The following is a 23,792-nucleotide window of genomic DNA, read 5'->3' as shown; positions in this document are numbered from 1 at the left end:
TATTTATAATTACATTTAAATGGCATTGCATACATGTAAAATTAAATGCTATTTCACATTATTTGACCAGTAGCAGTTACACTCATCTGAACAGGTCAGCCACCTGTTTAAAGCCCGATCACAGTTGAAATCTTGAAATGAAGGGCCTTTAATGGCCAAAACATTAACCTGGACAACATTTTAACAGCTGGTTGGCTCAGATTTTATTCTTTTCATTGCATTCACATGCTGCAGTGGACAGTGGACATTTTAGCTTGAGTATTAATGTAGTATCTGAAGCACCGTCTCCATGTGTGTTTATTGACAACAGGGTTATAACCTGGACACGTTAGCTCGTCGGTATGAAAACAGGTGATTGTTATTACGTGCGTCTGCCCCGGATCCCGACTCAAACAGCGGCGGTGTTAATGAAGCAGCGTCAGGCTGCTCACCGTCAGTGAAACGCTCGGTGAAATCGCGGATTAACGTTAAATATATGACGAGCCGCGAGCGATGCAGCTATAACCTATCTACCTATAACCTATATTACCCTCGTATTTTGATCCCGTCCGTCCGTCTTCGTCTTCTTCTTCTGGCCCACCAGGTGAATTAAGTGCTATTGGCGGAGTAACAATGCATAGTAGGCTACCGCCACCTACTGCCCCGGAGTTGTAACTACAAGGTAAATTCACAGACAGAGTCCCATTGCTTTTATGAGCGGTCGAGCGAGTCAAAAGCCGAAAAATCCATTTGTGGCGGACGTAATTCTTTCGTGGCGGGCCGCCACAAATAAATGAATGTGTGGGAAAAACTGTTATGAACAATACCGCCACACCTGTATATTTTGATGTGCCCTTGTTACGGCTGGTGCGGTGCGCCGTTTTGTCATCATCGAATTGAACTGTGAAGATTGTGTATTCGATGTGAGAGGTGTCACTCCTCTTTATTTGTGTTGGCCAAACTGTTGTACTGATAGGAGGCGATGGAGAAGAACAAAACTTGTTTATTTGACTTTATCTTCATTAGCCAAACTGCTTTGTGTTTTATGTTGATATCAGAAAGTAAACACCAAGTTTTTTTTAGTTTTTTTTTTTTACTTGTGTGTATTTTTATGTGGCAAAGACATGCACTGGGGATAAGTTGATTGGCAACACTAAATTGGCCCTAGTGTGTGGATGTGAGTGTGAATGTTGTCTGTCTATCTGTGTTGGCCCTGCGATGAGGTGGCGACTTGTCCAGGGTGTACCCCGCCTTCCGCCCGATTGTAGCTGAGATAGGCTCCAGCACCCCCCGCGACCCCAAAGGGAATAAGCGGTAGAAAATGGATGGATGGATGGTATTACTTTAAAAACCATTCATGTGACACAGCATTTTGTTAATTTGTTTTTGTGTGTAGTTAATACCTATATGACATATTTCTGCTCAAACTCTTAATGTATCCGTCCCGATGCATCATCTACATGTAGATATAAATGTACATAAGTTAAATAAATAATACAAAAAAATAACCTCCTATCAAAATGTATCCATCCATCCATTCTCTACCACTTGTCCCTTTTGGGGTCTATCAAAATGTAAAAATAGAGAAAAAGGCATCATGTAATGACAAAATGCTGACAAGTTGATATTTTTCATGAATAAAACAAACCTAATATTTGTCTTTAGATATATGGATAACGTTTATCTAGTCTTTTTATTAGACATTACAAATGACATGGTGGTATTACGTTCACACCCCAACACTGCTTTACCTACCAATCAGTAATCATTATTTCAATATTGATAACAATAATCTTATTTATTACTTTGGCCATAATTGGCAGCCCTAGATCTCATACATGAACACTATTTTTATCTTTATGGACACAAAGTGCAGTTACGTCTTATGGCCATCAGGTGCCATCTTTCAACATTCTTCATGTATGTGTATTTATATACAGTCATGGTCAAAAGTTGACATACACTTGTAAAGAACATCATGTCATGGCTGTCTCGAGTTTCCAATCATTTCTACAACTCTTATTTTTTTGTGATAGAGTGATTGGAGCACATACTTGTTGGTCACAAAAAACATTCATGAAGTTTGCTTCTTTTATGAATTTATTATGGATCTACTGAAAATGTGAGCAAATGTGCTGGGTCAGAAGTATACATACAGCAATGTTAATATTTACTTACATGTCCCTTGGCAAGTTTCACTGCAATAAGGCGCTTTTGGTAGCCATCCACAAGCTTCTGCTTGAATTTTTGACCACTCTTTGACAACATTGGTGCGGTTCAGCTAAATTTGTTGGTTTTCTAACATGGACTTGTTTCTTCAGCATTGTCCACACGTCAGGACTTTGGGAAAGCCACTCTAAAACCTTAATTCTAGCCTGATTAAGCCTACCCTTTACCACTGTTAATGTGTGTTTGGGGTCATTGTCCTGTTGGAACACCCAACTGCGCCCAAGACCCAACCTCCGGGCTGATGATTTTAGCTTGTCCTGAAGAGTTTGGAGGTAATCCTCCTTTTTCATTGTCCCATTTACTCTATGTAAAACACCAGTTCCATTGGCAGAAAAACAGGCCCAGAGCATAATACTACCACCACTAGGGATGTCCCGATCCAGGTTTTTGCACTTCCGATCCGATTCCGATATTGTTTTTGCATTTCCGATCCGATACCGATATTGACCGATACCGATACTGGCCTATCCGAGCATGTATTAAAGTTTAAAGTTATTTAGCCTACTTAGTTGTCAGAATCATGTTAAAAAGGGTTTTAGTACTCTTGATATCAACTAGCCAGCTGAATTAGGGGAGTTTGAATAATACACAATGGTTGGTAACAAGAAACTGACCTGTTTATTCAAGGATAAACACAAAATAGACAAAATTATACATGACAAACAGAAATGGCATCATTGAACTAGGGCTGGGCGATATGGCCTTTTTTTAATATTGCGATATTTTAAGGCCATATTGCGATACACAATATATATCTCGATATTTTGCCTTAGCCTTGAATGAACACTTGATGCATATAATCACAGCAGTATGATGATTCTATGTGTTTTGATTGATTGATTGAGACTTTTATTAGTAGGTTGCACAGTGAAGTACATATTCCGTACAATTGACCACTAAATGGTAACACCCCAATAAGTTTTTCAACTTGTTTAAGTCGGGGTCCACTTAAATTGATTCATGATACAGATATATACTATCAGATATATACTATCATCATAATACAGTCATCACACAAGATAATCACATTGAATTATTTACATTATTTATAATCCAGGGTGTGGAGGGGGGCGCCGGATGTAAGTGTCAAAAAGACAGCCAAAAGAGTTTGATATGAGAATAAATCTAAAGTTAAAATATAGGGTAGAAATGCACCCATTTGCAGGAAATGTAGTCTTGATTTTCAACATTTTCTTTCAAGGCTTGCATGTCTACATTAAAACATTCTTCTTCATACTGCATTAATATATGCTACTTTTAAACTTTCATGCAGAGAAGGAAATCACAACTAAAAAAATCACTAATTTTTTCATACGGTGTTGATGTGGAAATTGTTGCCTGGCATTTTGATGGTGTGGACGTGTGGCACCGAATGGAGATAAGCGTCTCGACAGACGTCCCAATATTTGAACAATGATAACGAAAACTGTTTTCTCTGTCGTGTCCGTGTGTCGAAAATTGTTATGCGCTTATTTTTTTTATTTGATTTTGTGCGTGGCATAGATTTGCCGTGCGCAGAGGACGTTTGAGCAGGCGCGCACCTTAGAGGCTGCGCTAGCATCATAGCTAACGTTAGCCATGCTGCTACCTCTCTGCTCGGGGAGGACGTATACGTATGTGACGTATGACGTGACAGTATGTGACGTATGTCGTGACAGTATGTGACTGTGTAAGAAGGTGCGCTTGCTGTCTGTGAGAGGGAGACACAGGAAAGAGTGAGAAGAGCCTGTCATGTAATGCCAGCAGCTAAAAGCAACTGCGTGAGATTCCACAGACCTGTGGATTTGTTGAAGGTGTGCTGGAAAATGCGGACCGGAAATTACGGAGCAGCAGAAAAGTGGAATGTATTATTTAAATCGGTGCGTTGGAAAACACGGACCGGAGGTTTTTTTTAAACTGGATCTGGATCGGCATTTTCCCATGCCTTGCCGATACGCAATTTTTGGCAAATATCTGCAGCCGATCCAATCCAAATATCGGATCGGGACATCCCTAACCACCACCATGCTTGACGGTAGGAATGGTGCTCCTGGGATTAAAGGCCTCACCTTTTCGGTTTATGACCGAGTCTAATGAGTGCATCACATGAGCCCTATTTAAATGGGCCCAGAGAAGTCAACAGGTGTCATCAATCATAATCACTCAAAGTTAAGAGGCCATGCCATGAAGCTCATTTGATTTGATTGTAACTTTTCTACATCACCAAAATTGATAATATATGTTGCTGTATGTATACTTTTGACCCAGCAGATTTGCTCACATTTTCAGTAGACCCATAATGAATTCATGAAAGAAGTAAACTTCATGAATGTTTTTTGTGACCAACAAGTATGTGCTCCAATCACTCTATCACAAAAAAATAAGAGTTGTAAAAATGATTGGAAACTCAAGAGCCATGACATGATGTCCTTCACAAGTGTAACTTTTGACCACGACTGTACATGCATGCTTTGGAGCCCCTGCCTAGAAAGAAAATGTTTTCCTTGGTGCCCTAAAATATGAGCCCCCCTTTAAGGCAACACTTGCCTTGACCTTAAAAATGTTAAAATTCGAAGCCTGGTACGCTATTATCACGGTATTAAGGCCACGGTACTTTATTATTGTAATATGTGTCCAAAAAAAGACTTAAAAATGCCATAACGTTTAAAATGAAGGGGCAGGAATGTTACACTTACTGTAATTGAACACAAACATAATGTTAAAATGGTGCAATCATATTTATTACTACGAGTATTTTTAAGTGCAAAATATAGTGGATGTTCCAGCACAGTGTCTCTCTTTCTGAGAAGCAGTGTCCTCTACAGTGGACATATTTAAATGACCAGTTGGGAAAATGCAGTGTAGAAAAGTCACCTCACATTTGAACTTTTAATGATGTAAATACCTCACAAATTGACCTTTACCTTCTCCGGTTTCATCTTTTCCAAGTTATTGTGGCTTATCAAGTGTCACGTTCAAACACTGAGGACATCTATTAAACAAGACAAAAGGCAAGGAATCAAACAGAGACAGAATTCAATTTGGACTCAATATTGAGGAGAGACATGGCCACTGCACTCTCTGTACAGTCCTGCACCACGCTCTGACGAAGAAGGTTTTCGTCTCTTTTATTCAGATGTTCAATGTTCACGCACCAACACATGTCTCAGCAGAAATAGGAAGTATGTAAAACAGTCATTGTTTTCGGTCTCATTGAAGACCAAGAAGAGGATGTCTCGGGCTGGGCTCTTCCTGGATCCAGCTTGGGCAGGTGTTGGAGGACAATGGATAACCTCTCCCGTCTCCTGACCACAGCGACTTCAAGAGGGCAGCGGGTCGTAAATAGCGTTGACCTCGGTTACCAAATAGTTGGAAGAGAGTTTGTGAAATACTTCAAAGAGAGTTCGTTTAACACTTCAAAGAGAGTTCCTCTGGAAGTTGAGCAGATCCTGCCATCTGTACGTGTTGAAATCAAAGTGGAGTTTCACAAGCCTTCTTCCTCTTGTTAGGCCTCGAAAGACAGCATTCATCTTCTTATCAGGAACATAATGTAATACAACGTTTCTTTTGTGATAACTTACAAACAATTATTCCAACATCAAGTACGGTAGCTTCGGTTTGCAGCAGTTGTGCCTTGACCCAGTCTGAATGGAGATGAATGTGGCGCGCTACGCCACAGAGGTTGTTTTCGCTAGGGTTTGTTTGTCTCTTTGTTAGCAATATAACTCGGTGACCACATTTTCCGGACTACAGAGCGCACCGGTATAATAGCCGCACCTACTAAATTTAGGGGGAAAAACAAAAATTTTCCATATATTAGCCGTACCAGACTATAAGTGAAGTGTGAAGTGAATTATATTTATATAGCGCTTTTCTCTAGTGACTCAAAGCGCTTTACATAGTGAAAGCCAATATCTAAGTTACATTTAAAGCAGTGTGGGTGGCACTGGGAGCAGGTGGGTAAAGTCTCTTGCCCAAGGACACAATGGCAGTGACTAGGATGGCGGAAGCGGGGATCGAACCTGGAACCCTCAAGGTGCTGGCCGGGCCGCTCTACCAACCGAGCTATACCGCCCCAATCTTACAATACATTGCAAAATTAGTTATTTACACATAAAAATTCTGTAAATGTTTATTTACTTATCTTAATTGTTTCCAAACGTGCCTGAAACACGGCAGTAAAACGGCTGATCAAACATAACAGAAGTCATCGTCATGGACCCACTAGCTGCGGAAGCTAGTAAGTACCCATATTTCCCAGACCATAGGGTGCACTTGATTATGAGGCGCACTGCCGTCTTATTTCATATGTAAGGCTCACCGGATTATAAGGCGCATTAAAAGAGTCATGTTATAATTTGTTTTTTGTAAATGTAAAAGACGTCCTTGTGGTCTACATAACATGTGATGGTGGTTCTTTGGTCAAAATGTTGCAAAGATGATGTTTTACAGACCATCTTCAAGTCACTTTCTGACAGTCGCTTCAGGATGTGCCGCTTTGTGGGCGATCTTACTTGCGTCTTCTCCCCGTCATCTTTGTTGTAGCGGTGTAGCGTGCAAGGACGGAAGTGGAAGAAGTGTCAAAAGATGGAGCTAACTGTTTTAATGACATTCAGACTTTCCTTCAATCAATAACGGAGCAGCATCTCCTCATCCGGAAACAACAACAATGTGTCCCGTGAAAAACCGTCTGACCGGAACTCTCTAATAACTAAAGTTCCTTGGGTGAATAATGTAAACTCACTACACCGGTATGTTTTAGTGCTTTCATGGCGAGTTTACTGACAGATATAAGTAAGAACTTTACACTACTTTATTTTACATATGGCAACAGCGGAGGATGAATGTCACATAACAAGAAGATAGAGAAAAAGAAGAAGATTATCGACTACAAAGGCAGAATCGCGCAACTTTTCAGGATTTATGCAGATCCCAAATACAGATCAGCAGGTACTAGAAGGTAAGAAAAGTTGCTTTTGCATAATATTGCGAAACAAAACGCCAGATAATATCTTCTTACCTTATACACACACCATAATAATACTCCTATGTTGAAGCACAGTACAATCCATCAAGCGGTGTGGCTTCATAGCTTACCAAAGTCCTACTAAAACATTTTGATAGATTTTTTAGCGCAGTGTGTAATGTTCTATATTTTTCAATGGAACATATACCATTTTGGTGGTGTTTACTTGAGTCATACTGCCATCATAGTGCAGTCTACACGTATCTCTTATGTTTGACTGCCATCTACTGGTCACACTTATCATTACACCATGTACAAAATAAAATTGCTTCGAGGTCGGTAAACACCACCAGAATTATTCCATACATTAGGCGCACCGGGTTATAAGGCGCACTGTCGAGTTTTGAGGGGGAAAAAAGGATTTTAAGTGCGCCTTATAGTCCGGAAAATACGGTAAGTATATATGTAATGTGGTGCGCCCTATCGTCCGGAAAATGCGGTATAACAATAACAACCATATTCTATATGCCATGCAACGCTCACGTTATTTTCTTTTGTTGCTCTGCTTCACAGATGGTGGTGAAGACCTACATGGACATGGATCAAGATTCTGAAGAGGAGAAGCAGCAGTATCTCGGCCTCGCACTCCACCTCGCCTCAGAATTCTTCCTCAGGAACCCCAATAAAGACGTGCGGCTGTTAGTCGCCTGCTGTCTGGCTGACATCTTCAGGATCTATGCCCCTGAGGCCCCTTACACCTCCCATGACAAACTCAAGGCAGGGAATGGAATCTTATTACACAGGAAATGTTAGCTTGAGAAGCTAACAGATGTAAAATATGTTCATGTCACACCTGCAGGACATCTTCCTCTTCATTACAAGACAGCTAAAGGGACTAGAAGATACCAAGAGCCCCCAGTTCAACAGATACTTTTACCTTCTGGAGGTGACACTTGGACACATTTTGGCAGTGTGCAGAATGTATTCATTAATGTTTTCTTTCTGTTTGTCCTGTAGAACCTGGCGTGGGTGAAGTCCTACAACATATGTTTTGAACTGGAGGACTGCAACGAAATCTTCACCCAGCTTTTCAAAACCCTTTTCTCTGTAATTAAGTAAGGCATCTTTTTTATTCCCAACACAGAATGATTTAACAATGCTGCCCAGATTCAGCATAATGCAGCAAAAAGATGAACCAATGACCCAAACAGACTCTGCTGCAATGATTAGTCCACAATACAAATTTGTTGACGTGTACTACTATGGGCCACTACTTTTAAATATATGTATACCTTTTATTTCTTGTGGTAAATAATGTCAGTCAAAGAATTCAGCTAATGTTTTGATGATGATAAGAAATGTTCATGTTTACACCTTTTATCCCTTTAAGTCAGGGGTCGGCAACCCAAAATGTTGAAAGAGCCATATTGGACCACAAATACAAAAAAGTACCGTATTTTTCGTAGTATAAGTCGCACCGGTCAAAAATGCATAATAAAGAAGGAAAAAAACATATATAAATCGCACTGGAGTATAAGTCGCATTTTTTGGGGAAATGTATTTGATAAAAGCCAACACCAAGAATAGACATTTTAATAGGCAATTTAAAATTAAAGCTGCAAGCAGCATTGGTCGGGCCCGCGTATTTGGCAGGTGCTAGTCCTAAGTGTCCCAATACTTTTGTCAAGTTTTAGTCCCAAGTATCACAATACTTTTGTCCAGTTTTCGGCCTAAATGTCCCAATACTTTTGTCCAGTGGTAGTCATAAGTGTCCCAATACTTTTGTCTACTTTTAGTCCGAAGTGTCCCAATACTTTTGTCTAGTGTACCTACCTTGTCTGCATTGTGTGGGCACGTTGGTGCTTCCTGCTTTTAAGCAGCCATCTTGAGAAAACAGCAGCGCAGCAGCATCAGCGCAGCAGCATCAGCGCAGCGGTTCTTTGAAGGCTCATAAAATCAAAACCGGAGCAGTTATAAAAATTATTTCGATAACTTTTATTTGGAAGGGTTCAATCTCTCTCCTGTGTTAGTTTGAAGCCGAAACGACAAACGCGCTCAGAGGAGATAATGTTTGAAGAGAAGTGACCGGTTTATAAAAAAATTTTGTTTTGAAGGGGAAATTGCAAACTTTCTGTTGATTTTTGCTGAGGGTTGTCAATCTATGAAAATTAGGTCTAAGTGAGACCTACATAGAGGTTTTTGTTTCATGTCTCTCTGACTTTCCCAGTGGGAGTTACAGGCAGTTTTGTCATTTCTTTCTTCCGAGGAGCAGTTATTTCTGCGTTTTATTAAAAAATTGCGGTAGAGCACAATTTTGAGATTTGGGGTTAGGTTTTTTCATTAAATCACAATTTTAGCCAGTCCTGATGTGTGTGTTCAGTTTGGTGAGTTTCGAAGCATGTTAAGGGGGTCAAATTACAGCTCAAAGAGGCAAAAGTGACTGTTTTTAGTACTTTTTTGTCTTGAAGGGGGAATTGCCAACTTCCTGTTGATTTTTGCCCGACAATATACCATTATGAAATCTAGGTCTAAGTCACACCTACATAAAGGTTTTTGTTCCATGTCTCTCCGACCTCCCTAGTGGGAGTTACAGGCAGTCTAGTTTTTTTTTTTCGTAGGGGCGCTAGAGCGCAATTTTGAGTTTTGAGGTTTGGTTTTTTGATAAAAACTTTTGCCGTATATTACTGATGTGTGTGTAAAATTTAGTGAGTTTTGAAGTATGTTAAGGGGGTCAAATTACAGCGCAAAGTTGCGGAAGAATAATAATAATAAACGATCGAAAAACAATAGGGTCCTCTGTCCCATTGTAAAAGGACTCCCTTCGGGATTCCTTTTACAATGGGCCATGCGGGCCCTAATAAATAAAGAATAGTGAACAACAGGCTGAATAAGTGTACGTTATATGAGGCATAAATAACCAACTGGTATGTTAACGTAACATATTATGGTAAGAGTCATTCAAATAACTATAACATATAGAACATGCTATACGTTTACCAAACAATTTGTCACTCCTAATCGCTAAATCCCATGAAATCTTATACGTCTTGTCTCTTACGTGAATGAGATCAATAATATTATTTGATATTTTATGCTAATGTGTTAATCATTTCACACATAAGTCACTCCTGAGTATAAGTTGCACCCCCGGCCAAACTATGAAAAAAACTGCCACTTATAGTCCGAAAAATACGGTAATCAGTCTGGAGCCGCAAAAAATTAAGACTTGCATAAATGTTATAAAGATGGCAACAGATGATGTAAGTGGCTAATTAGCTTAATATCAAAATGACTTTAAAAGTCTTATAATATGAAGGTCCTGAGTAGTCCTGGGTTCAATCCCGGGCTCGGGATCTTTCTGTGTGGAGTTTGCATGTTCCCTCCGGGTACTCTGGCTTCCTCCCACTTCCAAAAACATGCACCTGGGGATAGGTTGATTGGCAACACTAAATCGGCCCTAGCGTGTGAATGTGAGTGTGAATGTTGTCTGTCTATCTGTGTTGGCCCTGTGATGAGGTGGCGACTTGTCCAGGGTGTACCCCGCCTTCCGCCCGATTGTAGCTGAGATAGGCTCCAGCGCGCCCCGCGACCCCGAAGGGAATACGCGGTAGAAAATGGATGGATGGATATAAGTGTTATAATAAAGACAACACATAATGTAAGTGGCTAATTAGCTATATTGGCCTTCTATCAAGATGACTGTGTCGCAGGCTGAAACAAATCTTCGTTGACAGAAATTTTGAAATGTAATATTTATTCTACACATTTTTACAACATTGGAAAACATTAGTAAACCTTCTCAGAGGGTGAGATAACTCCTGGAAATGACTGTCTTAGAATGGCCAAAGGTATAGATGTGTGTGTCCAAGTTAAAGGAAACGGCAGGCTGTCTTCTTCTAATGGATTTATTACAATCTTTGCAAGCTGGGTAACGTTTGCTGTGGTCTGGAACAACATGGCACACAAACAACTATCAGAAATGTAGCCAATATTACATACAGATAAGTTGTCAAATCAATCAATCTTCAATCAATCAATCTTTATTTATATAGCCCTAAATCACAAGTGTCTCAAAGGGCTGCACAAGCCACAACGACATCCTCGGTACAAAGCCCACATACGGGCAAGGAAAAACTCACCCCAGTGGGACGTCGATGTGAATGACTATGAGAAACCTTGGAGAGGACCGCATATGTGGGTAACCCCCCCCCTCTAGGGGAGACCGAAAGCAATGGATGTCGAGTGGGTCTGACATAATATTGTGAGAGTCCAGTCCATAGTGGATCCAACATAATAGTAAGAGTCCAGTCCATAGTGGGGCCAGCAGGACACCATCCCGAGCGGAGACGGGTCAGCAGCGTAGAGATGTTCCCAGCCGATGCACAGGCGAGCGGTCCACCCCGGGTCCCGACTCTGGACAGCCAGCACTTCATCCATGGCCACCGGACCTGTGCCCCCCCCCCCCCCCCCCCTCAAGGAAAAGGGGAGCAGAGGAGAAAAGAAAAGAAACGGCAGATCAACTGGTCTAACAGGGGGGCTATTTAAATGCTAGAGTATACAAATGAGTTTTAAGATGGGACTTAAATGCTTCTACTGAGGTAGCATCTCTAATTGTTACCGGGAGGGCATTCCATAGTACTGGAGCCCGAATAGAAAACGCTCTATAGCCCGCAGACTTTTTTTGGGCTCTGGGAATCACTAATAAGCCGGAGTTCTTTGAACGCAGATTTCTTGCCGGGACATATGGTACAATGCAATCGACAAGATAGGACGGAGCTAGACCGTGTAGTATTTTATACGTAAGTAGTAAAACCTTAAAGTCACTTCTTAAGTGCACAGGAAGCCAGTGCAGGTGAGCCAGTATAGGTATATTTATATGTATATAAAGGTATATACAGTATAGGCGTAATATGATCAAACTTTCTTGTTCTTGTCAAAAGTCTAGCAGCCGAATTTTGTACCAACTGTAATTTTTTAATGCTAGACATAGGGAGACCCGAAAATAATACGTTACAGTAGTCGAGACGAGACGTAACGAACGCATGAATAATGATCTCAGCGTCGCTAGTGGATAAAATAGAACGAATTTTAGCGATATTACGGAGATGAAAGAAGGCCGTTTTAGTAACACTCTTAATGTGTGATTCAAACGAGAGAGTTGGGTCGAAGATAATACCCAGATTCTTTACTGATTCGCCTTGTGTAATTTGGTTGTCAAATGTTAAGGTGGTATTATTAAATAAATGTCGGTGTTTAGCAGGACCGATAATCAGCATTTCCGTTTTCTTGGCGTTGAGTTGCAAGAAGTTAGCGGACATCCATTGTTTAATTTCATTAAGACACGCCTCCAGCTGACTACAATCCGGCGTGTTGGTCAGCTTTAGGGGCATGTAGAGTTGGGTGTCATCAGCATAGCAATGAAAGCTAACACCGTATTTGCGTATGATGTCGCCTAGCGGCAGCATGTAAATACTAAAGAGTGCAGGGCCAAGAACCGAACCCTGAGGAACTCCGCACGTTACCTTAACATAGTCCGAGGTCACATTATTATGGGAGACGCATTGCATCCTCTCAGTAAGATAAGAGTTAAACCACGACAAAGCTAAGTCTGACATACCAATACGTGTTTTGATACGCTCTAATAAAATATTATATTATGATCGACGGTATAAATTAAATACACAGAAAACATAAGTAAAGGAAATTACATGAGCTCAAATATACGTATATATGGCTAGCCTAAATAGCATTTTAGCATCGATTAGCTTGCAGTCATGCACTGACCAATTATTCCTGATTAACACTCCATAACAAGACAAAAACATCCACAAAGCTCACCTTTGTGCATTCACGCACAGTATAAAATGTTTGGTGGACAAGAAGAGACAAAGGAGTGGCGGCATAAAACACATCTTTCTGTGGCAGCGTCGGAGAAAGTTATTAATCAATCAATCAATCAATGTTTATTTATATAGCCCTAAATCACAAGTGTCTCAAAGGGCTGCACAAGCCACAACGACATCCTCGGTACAAAGCCCACATAAGGGCAAGGAAAAACTCACCCCAGTGGGACGTCGATGTGAATGACTATGAGAAACCTTGGAGAGGACCGCATATGTGGGTAACCCCCCCCTCTAGGGGAGACCGAATGCAATGGATGTCGAGTGGGTCTAACATTCATGTAAACAAACTGTTGAGTCACAGTTCACACAACGGTGAGTTCAAGGGCCGCCGCTGAAATTAGTAGAACCAAACGGCGCTCACCAAATACTCTCACCAGTGAAGCACAAACATATTCAACAGTGGGCTTTCTAAAAATTATGTCGTGTTTGTCCTACAGAAACCATATTAAAACAAAAAAACATTTTTCATCCCATTTTTTTCCCATTTCCATACATTTTTTAAAAAGCTCCATGGAGACACTGGGGCACCGTTAAAGAGCCGCAGGTTGCTGACCCCCGCCCTGGACCCTCATTGCAGATACACAACGTTCACATTCACACACTAGGGACCTTTTAGTGTTGCCAATCAGCCTATCCCCAGGTGCATGACGGTTCCACAGTATGTGTCCTGAACCCAATTGAGCACCATCCTAAGGCGAAAGGTCATTTTTCTGACGACAGTGAATAGATACTGCACTCCCAAGTTTTACACTGACTCCTCTGAAGTATATCCTGTCCTGGAAGAAGAAATAATACCATAAGGGCGGTGCTCACCTTTGTGAGAAACTGCCTGATGTTGTAACCCTAACCTTTTGGGAAGTTTCCAAGTAACAAGCGTGTCCGTCTCGCTCTCTCATCCCTGCAGTAACAGCCATAACCAGAAGGTGCAGATGCACATGATGGACCTGATGTGTTCCATCATCATGGAGGGAGATGGGGTCACACAAGAGCTTTTGGACAGCATCCTCATTAATCTCATCCCTGCACACAAGGTGAGTGAATGAATGTTTCTATCCTCTGTCTTGGGTTGGGGTTAGAATGGTTTTGAATGGAGAATTGATTCTGAATCAAATCGTTACCCCCAAGAATCGAATGGAATGGTGTGGTGCCCAAAGATTCACAGCCCTGTTGCTTTGCACGGCGCCACAACCTTCACCATGCGCATACCTGCCAACTACTCCGGTTTTCCCGTAATTAGTACGGTTTTCATCAACCTATTCCGGGTTACGGTTGCAGTGATAAAAAAATCTGGTTTTTCATTAATTAAAAAAAAAATTTTTTTTTAAAAGTTTTATTCAGGAAATCGCGTAACAACAATGACAATCGACACTGCTTCCCGTAACTTCCTATCGAGCCATTCCGAATGCCATGCGCGAGGCTATTTATAGCACCGCTGCCAAGCACGAGGCCATTGTTTCCAAACGAGCGAACGATCATGGAATCAGCCGGAGAAAAATCGCAAACGAGTCTTAAACCGAAAAGAAAACTGCAGTCATTCCGTGAAGAATATTCAAAAGCCTATCCGGGAATAATTATCCGTTCCAAAAAGGGTGAAAACTACGCGAATTGCACCTTGTGCAGACAAGATTTTTCGATCGGACACGGAGGAATTAGCGATGTAAAAGACCACGTTGGGACAAAAAAACACAAGTCTAATGCCGTTGCTAGCGATACAAGTGGAAAACTTTCAACGTTTTTCGGATTTTAGCCACAAAAAGGTAATGACACCAATGTTATCTATTGGAATTGTTTAGTACTGTTATACTGTTAAAAGTGTTTATACTATTTATGCTTTCAAGTCCAAGTTGAAGAAATCTTGTTAAATGTTGACAGCATAACTACCAAAATACAGAAGTATGTCCTTAATATTTTTGCAGTGCTATTTCTGTTGAAAAGTTAAAATGATTACATTAGAGATGTGATGTGCCACTTTTCAAGTGTCTGATGGTTTAAATTAATTTTCATTAATTTTTCATATTTTGAATTCTTTTGAAAGGCTTACAAAAAAACTACATTTGAATTGTAATTCCATGCTATTGACAGGACTATTAATTTTAATGAAGTTAGCTTACCATGTTTACAGTATGATAATTGTGATAGAAATGTGAATTTTAGGCACAGAATATTTTTTACAATTGAACAAGGCAGTAGATTATACAAGCTTGGACAGAAAGTTAATAATGACACCAATTTTTTTTTTAATGGAATTGTTTAGTACTGTTTTACCATTTGTTTACTGTAAAAAGTGTTTATACTTTCAATTAACAAATTGAAGTCTTGTGAAAGGTTGACAGGATAACTGGCATTAACTGTCAAAATAATTTCAAACTATTGAAGTTAGCTTACAGAATAAACATGTCAATCAACCCATATGATTTTTGCTGTAATATTTTTGTTTTGAAAAGTCACTGTGACTGATAGAAAAGTGATGGTTTTAGCAACATTTTAACCTGTCTGAATGCTAATAATCATTTTGCGTCGGGGGGCGAAGCCTGAACCCCCCACCAGGACTTTGTCCTGGACCTACCGGGGCCTGTGGCCCCTGGACCCTGGCTACTAGGTTTTTCTGATTTCAAAAGTTGGCAGGTATGCATGCGGTGTAAGTTGTCTAAAGAGGCCCAAGTCATGCAAAGGTTTTCTTTCCATGAACTTTGCCCTGGCCCTTTATCCAAGCTTTTGAGGGTTTTTGGATGCTGACAGGTGGCACGATGATTTCCTTCCATTGTCGTCAGCCATTGTTATTGTGCACATGCAAATGACGCAAAAACCGCCAGGGCAACAAAATGTAACATAAAGGCAAGTGTTTTGTCCTCTGGCTGCTTATTGACGGGCGTTATTACCCACAACATTCATTTTATGCCGATTAACATCGTATTCCTTGTGGAAGAAAACACATCTAATCTTAAAGAGAATATGAACATGAATGGAATTATTGTGTGAATAAAAATGTAGTCAGTGTTGTGTGTGCTTTGTTTTGTACAGAATCTGAACAAACAAGCGTACGATCTTGCAAAGACTATCCTGAAGAGGACCGTACAAACCATGGAGATGTGCATTGCAAATGTACGTGCATGCTATTATTATTAAAATAATAATAATACATCTTTGTCGTATTAATTGTATATTCATGAAATGTTTCACAGATGTTTTGTCGCTCACTTTTTTCTCTCCCTTTAGTTCTTTAATCAGGTTTTAGTGATGGGAAAGTCTTCTGTCAGCGACCTTTCGGAGCATGTCTTTGACCTCATCCAGGAACTCTTTGCCATTGATCCTTTGCTACTTACCTCTGTTATGCCACAGCTGGAATTCAAACTCAAGGTAACCTTTCTTTCTCTTTCACACACACATATTCTTGTATTGTTTCCTTCTTGGGACCTGAGAAAAATGCCTACCTCTTTAGGACCAGTCTTTCTAGTTATATACAGATTTGTATTTACAACATTAATAATATATACATACTATGCAGATATAAAAAGGTAAGCATTTAGTACATTTTTTTTGTTGAATTTTTTGTTTGTAATTGCTTTTTAATTTTCGTTATTTACTTCAAGTTATTACAGTAGGTCTCTGTATACATATTTTGATTAATTTATTTAATTTCCTACACACACTTATTTCATATGTTGGCCAGAGGGGGAGCATTTTTAAAAGCGACACACAGTCAATTTGAAAAATCCCTCCTTTTTGGAACCACCCTCATTTTGATAGATTTCACCACCAAGGGTGCAAATGAGACATTCTCTATTAGATGCAATTGTTTTCCGTATTGGGACCATGATTTATGTCATCACTTGTTCACCGGTCCTCATATGGAAGATACTTTTCCTTCTTCATGTCTCAAGAAGGTTAGAAATACAAGAACACACACACACACACACGTCTTGTGCAAGTTCAGCCATTCTAAATGTCTTAAAAGGGAATTAATGAGTTGTGTGTTAAAACATGCTGTATTCATGCAGGAAACTACGAAAAGATATATGTATACAAATTAGACATCCACCGATATGATTTTTTTCAGAGCCGATACCAATTATTAGAAGTCTAGAAAGCCGGTAATTAATATTTGAAGCCGATATTAATTTCCATTAAAAGTTACGTAAACATGAATAGTATATGTCGGTAAACAGCTGGACAAGCCTTTTTTAGGAAAGGTGTGACCATTCGCAACATAATGTGTAAATATGGCGCTAATGTTGTGTTTAATGTAGCAGCAAAAACATCAAACACCTTTTTTACGTGTGTCTAAGAGGAGCACCAACATTTGCATTTCCAAATATAGAAAATCTCCTGGAAAAATTGGTTAAAAAAAAATTGGATTTCTCTACGCCACAATAGCTCACCATCTACTAAATGTTACACAATTTTATAGCAGTTTATGGATTGAGTACAAATATTGTGAACATTTAAATAAAAACAATTCAGGGCTCCTTCATGTAGATGATAGTTGAGACATTTTTCAAGCTGGCCGACATAACTTCTTCCTGGATGTTACAGAAAGTATGAGAATGTGTGAGCTGCTGCCTGCTCTTCTTTACATAATAATCTCCTATTTGTCAAGATATTTACACAAAGTTTGGATTTTTGGCAGAGATATCTTTTCTGTTGTCCTTATGTCCATCCGTCTCTGTTGCGTTGTATCATTGAATCACAGAACATGAAACTCTGCGCGCTCCTTTAATGAGCCCACACTCCGAGTGGTCAAAACAAGGCTTTTCGATCGCTGCATAGGGAAAACAAAACACAATTGGACCAGTAAGATGCCAGGATAGGACAGAAACTGGATTTTATTAGCAAAAATTGAAAGTTTTGACAACTAAGCACAGGCGATGTACCGTATTTTTCAGACTATTAGGCGCACTGAAAATCCTTTAATTTTCTCAAAAATTGACAGTGCGCCTTATAACCTGGCGCGGCTAATGTATGGAATAATTCTGGTTGTCGGTAGATGGCAGTCACACATAAGAGATACATGTAGGCTGCAATATGACGCCAGCAAACAACACCGAAACTTAAAATGTTCCATTGAAGATATAGAACATTACACGCGGCCTCAAAAATCTGTCAAAATGTTTTAGTACGACTTTGGTAAGCTACAAAGCCACACCGCTTGATGGATTGTCGAAGCATTACGGCTACCATAGTCAGACGTCCTATGCTTCAACATAAGAGTATTATTATGGTGTGTGTGTGTGTAAGGACCGCAAAATGGCACCTATTAGCAGAATATTATCTGGCGTTTTGTTTTGCAATATTATGCAAAATCAACTTTTCTTACCTTGTGGTACCTGCTGGTGTGTATTTGGGATCTACACAAGTCCTGAAAACTCGCTCGCGTCCGCCATTGTACACTCCCTTCCTCGCACGCTACACAGGAGAAGACGCTGTCGGAAGTGGAGCCACGTAAATAAGACCGCCCTCAAAACGGTGCATCCTACAGCAACTGTCGGAAAGCGACTTGAAAATGGTCTGTAAAACATAATCTATGCAACATTTTGACCAAAGAACCACCATTACATGTTATGGAGACCACAACAAAAAAATCCTAAAATTACCCCTTTAATGCGCCTTATAATCCGGTGCGCCTTTTGTATGAAAATCGACCTGAATAGACCTGCTATTCGGCCGTGCGCCTTATAATCCGGTGTGCCCTAAGGTCCGAAATATACGGTACTGTAGGTCAGTGTTTTTCAACCACTGTGCCGTCGTGAGATACAATCTGGTGTGCCGTGGGAGATGATCTAATTTCACCTATTTAAATTAAAAATAGTTTTTGCAAACCAGTAATTATAGTCTGCAAATGATGTGTTGTTGTTGAGTGTCGGCGCTATCTAGAGCTCGGCAGAGTAACCGTGTAATACTCTTTCATATCAGTAGGTGGAAGCAGGTAGCTAATTGCTTCGTAGATGTCGGAAACAGAGGGAGGCAGCATGCAAGTAAAAAGGTATCTAATGCTTAAACCAAAAATAAACAAAAGGTGAGTGCCCCTAAGAAAAGGCAATGAAGCTTAGGGAAGGCTATGCAGAATGAAACTAAAACTGAACTGGCTACAAAGTAAACAAAAACAGAATGCTGGACGACAGCAAAGACTTACTGTGGAGCAAAGACGGCGTCCACAAAGTACATCCGAACATGACATGACAATCAACAATGTGCCCACAAAGAAGGATAAAAACAATTGAAATATTCTTGATTGCTAAAACAAAGTAGATGCTGGAAATATCGCTCAAAGGAAGACATGAAACTGCTACAGGAAAATACCAAAAAAAGAGAAAAAGCCATTAAAATGGGAGCGCAAGACAAGGACTAAAACACTACACACAGGAAAACAGCAAAAAAGTCCAAATAAGTCAGGGTGTGATGTGACAGGTGGTGACAGTACACCTACTTTGAGACAAGAGCTATAGTGATGCATGCTTGGTTATGCTTTAAAGTCATATCCAACAATTGCAACGACGACTTTTTACTGTCAACTGAGTTTCGTTTTTTAATGATGTCTGCTGGTGGTGTGCCTCCGCATTTTTTCAACGCAAAAAATGTGCCTTTGCTCAAAAAAGGTTGAAAAACACTGATCTACATAACATGTCACGGTGCTTATTTGCTCAAAATGTTGCATGGATGAGGTTTTATAGACCATCTTCAAGTCCCTTTCTGACCGTCTTATTTACGTGCCTCATTTTCGGCAGCGTCTTCGCCCCGCCATCTTTGTTGTAGTTTTTTTGCGCTGCCATAGCGAGTCTACCGAAAGATTAGGTTCAAACCATACGCTACTTTGTATTAGAAATGGCAGCAGCAGAGGATGCATGTGCATGTACGAGCCAGCCTGCCGCACAACAGGAGGCTAGAGAGAAATAAGGCGCCTTTTTTTAATGTGGCCCCCGAAAGCCTGAAAATCATGCGTGTACTTCTTCTTTCTTACTAAATGTGTTACCGTATTTTTCGGAGTATAAGTCGCACCGGAGTATAAGTCGCACCTGCCGAAAATGCATAATAAAGAAGGAAGAAAACATATATATAAGTCGCACTGAAGCCCAGCCAAACTATGAAAAAAACTGCGACTTATAGTCCGAAAAATACGATAATTGTTTCCATTTTACAGAAAAAAATACAGTAAATGTATACACCGCTACTTTTTTCTTACGCTTTGAACCCTGCAGCTTATACAACGGTGCGGCTAATTTACGGATTTTTCTTTAATGTTTTACATGTTAATAAGGTAATGTTAGTTACATTTGCATGAATTTAGGTTGGAAAGTAGTTACAATCAGTAATAATAATGAAATATTAGTTTCCTGTATCCTAATAACGTAACAAATATATTATCATACAGTATAACTAAAAATAAATATCTGACTTATGATTTCAAAGCAAGTCATCCATTAAATTGTACATTGTGAAAATAACAGATTTTACTGTAAAAGGGGGGAAAAAAAGTAATTTTACCATTACAGTAACATTCTTTTTCTTTTTTTTTTAATATATATCTCCTTCATTGATAGACAATTATACCTCAATTATTCAATTATACATTTACACACCAATGCCTGAGAAGGAGCAGGATGAAGAAACATTTTATATTTTCCTGCCTCCTTCAACATAATACGTAGTCTTACTTAATGGATATCATATAAAACAACAATTACATCCAAATATAGTGAAAACAAACAAAAAACACACAAGTGCAAAACTTCATGAAGTACAAACCGAACAAAAAAAAAAGTAATATACACCTCAAGGGATGATACAAAACAAATACAAAACCAGGCAAAAAATAAGTAAAATATTAAATATAAAGCAAAATGTAAACACTTATGGCTGTCCATATGATCTTATTGTTCTGTCTTTATATTTTTTTTCCAATTGGAATATATTTTTACAATCTTTTATCTCATTGTAAAAAGAGTGTCATGGCTGCATGAGTGCCACAGTCAAACACACCAGAGAGGATTTCTCACAAGAACTCAAATATGTGCCCTGTCAGATGTCAAAACCTATTTGGGGAGGAAAAAAGGCTGACACGATATACGTCAAAATGCCAAAAATCAGTGCCGATAATCGGTCGTACCCTAATACAAATAAAATGTTTGCCTAAAAATGTTTTCATTTGCAGAGCAATGATGGGGAAGAGCGTCTGGCTGTTGTACGTTTGCTAGCCAAGTTGTTTGGAGCCAAAGACTCTGAGCTGGCCACACATAACAGGCCGCTTTGGCAGTGCTTCTTAGGACGGTGAGTTGCATGCAGACATACACAAAGTCATGACACTGAACTGTTTCTCCTGGACGTTCTGAAGTATCGGTACTGGAGCAGTATCATTTTTACTGAAATGTGTCCCTTTTGACCGCATGTGTTCTCTAAAAAGCTTTTTTCCTAACTGTGCAACTAACACTTGTGCCAACAATGCATTATTACACATAGATTGTAAGGCTAGAACAGATGTTATTACTAGGCATGTGCTGATCGATCGATTCTTGAAAAAGTATGTGATCACCATTGCTGATTAATGCCTTTCACGAACACTGGCTGACACTGTATTTATTTTTAGTCCTGTAGCTGACACGCTAGCAGCTAATTGTGTGTCTCCATACTCTCCCTTACGTTATTAATAATCACCTCTATTACGGCAAATAAACTGAATTCCTAATATATTAGTATTGTTATCAAGTATTAGGATGAGGCGAAAACATGTTACACACTGAGAGCAAGCAGGAGCAGGCATGCTAACTGATAGGATATCCGCTAAGCTAGCGTGAAACAACAGAAGAAGTTAGTGCTTTGTAAACTTGTAAGAAGTGTATGGAACTGTGTTACAAAAGAAAGTACCGTAAGCAGTTAACAAGTAGATCAATAAGAGTTAAAGAGGATAATATGAGAGTACCGTATTTTCCGCACTATAAGGCGCACCGGATTATTAGCCGCACCTTCAATGAATGGCATATTTCATAACTTTGTCCACCAATAAGCCGCCCCGGACTATAAGCCGCGCCTACGCTGCGCTAAAGGGAATGTCAAAAAAACAGTCAGATAGGTCAGTCAAACTTTAATAATATATTAAAAACCAGCGTTCTAACAACTCTGTTCACTCCCAAAATGTACGCAAATGTGCAATCACAAACATAGTAAAATTCAAAATAGTGCAGAGCAATAGCAACATAATGTTGCTCGAACGTTAATGTCACAACACACAAAATAAACATAGCGCTCACTTTCTGAAGTTATTCTTCATTCGTAAATCCTTCGTCTTCGGTGTCCGAAGTGAAAAGTTGGGCAAATTTACGATCCACTGGCAGATGTTGGCGTCGTCTGGCGCTGCCTCCTCGTCTTAGTGAAGGTGTGTTCGCCTTCTGTCATCCATTGTTCCCACGCAGTTAGCAGTCTAGCTTCGAATGCCCTGTTGACACCAATATCTAGCGGCTGGAGGTCTTTTGTCAATCCACCCGGAATGACGGCGAGTATTGAATTAAGCGCGTAAGCGTGTCTCTCAATGTGCTGTTATGAGCTAGCAAATATAACAACTACACTACCCAGCATGCAACGATAGTTACGAGCATGCGCGGTAGCCCTGAGAAGCGTTGTATGCTGGGAGTTAGAATGTGGTTATGAGCACGCTGTGAGTAAACGTTGAGAACTCAGTTAACACGCCTCGTCTGCATTATTTATAATTAGACAGACAACACACTTAATAGGAGCCATTTTGGGGTCTTTACATAAACACACAAATGGAAATGAAACGTCACATATCCCAGCATGCACCGCGCGCTTCTTCTACGGGGAAAAAAGATGGCGGCTGTTTACCGTAGTTGCGAGACCTAAACTTTATGAAAATGAATCTTAATATTTATCCATATATAAAGCGCACCGGGTTATAAGGCGCACTATCAGCTTTTGAGAAAATTTGTGGTTTTTAGGTGCGCCTTATAGTGCGGAAAATACGGTAACTGTTTGTGCAGCCGGTACACAACACGTAAGTAGAGGGCGGCTCTATAAATTGGTGGTGTCGGCACCAAAAGTAGTATCAGTATATGATCGATACTAGTGTGATTAGATCAGGGGTGCTCACACTTTTTCTGCAGGCGAGCTACTTTTCAATTGATCAAGTCGTGGGGATCTACCTCATTCATATATATAATTTATGTTTACTTATTTATGAAACATATGTTTTTGTTAACAAGTTAAAGGTGTTTAATGATAATACAAGCATGTTTAATACATATAGTTAATATTGTTAATAAGTTAAAGGTGTTTAAAGATAATGCAAACATGTTTAACACATATAGTTAATATTGTTAACAAGTTAAAGATGTTTAGTGATAATGCAAGCATGTTTAACACATATATTGTTAATCAATTAAAGGTGTTTAATGATAATACAAGAATGTTTAACACATAGTTAATATTGTTAACAAGTTAAAGGTGTTTAAAGATAATACAAGCATGTTTAACACATATAGTTAATATTGTTAATAAGTTAAAAGTGTTTAGAGATAATACAAGCATGTTTAACACATATAGATTCCTTTCTTTCATGAAGACAAGAATATAAGTTGGTGTATTACCTGATTCTGATGACTTGCATTGATTGGAATCAGACAGTGGTGCTGATAAGGTCCGCATTTTCGAATGGAGGAGAAAAAAAGTCCTCCTTTCTGTTCAATACCACATGAAAGTGGTTGGTTTTTGGCATCTTATTTGTCCAGCTTCCA

At 39.6% G+C, this 23,792-nt stretch overlaps 1 protein-coding gene across 5 annotated transcripts in view; it reads left to right on the top strand.

The window, feature by feature from the left end:
- pds5a (PDS5 cohesin associated factor A) overlaps positions 1–23,792 on the top strand; it is a 113,358-nt gene that overhangs the window by 35,235 nt on the left and 54,331 nt on the right. For all 5 annotated transcript variants that reach the window (XM_061984381.2, XM_061984383.1, XM_061984380.2 and 2 more), the window contains exons 3-9: positions 7,727–7,924; positions 8,007–8,099; positions 8,171–8,268; positions 13,961–14,087; positions 16,078–16,158; positions 16,273–16,413; positions 21,203–21,318. In XM_061984381.2, coding sequence (XP_061840365.1) covers positions 7,727–7,924; positions 8,007–8,099; positions 8,171–8,268; positions 13,961–14,087; positions 16,078–16,158; positions 16,273–16,413; positions 21,203–21,318 — 854 coding nt within the window. The remainder of the gene's footprint in view (positions 1–7,726; positions 7,925–8,006; positions 8,100–8,170; positions 8,269–13,960; positions 14,088–16,077; positions 16,159–16,272; positions 16,414–21,202; positions 21,319–23,792) is intronic.

This window comes from Nerophis lumbriciformis, linkage group LG25 (assembly GCF_033978685.3).
Source record: "Nerophis lumbriciformis linkage group LG25, RoL_Nlum_v2.1, whole genome shotgun sequence".
NCBI lineage: Eukaryota > Metazoa > Chordata > Actinopteri > Syngnathiformes > Syngnathidae > Nerophis > Nerophis lumbriciformis.
This window is presented reverse-complemented; position numbering and strand designations above follow the sequence as displayed.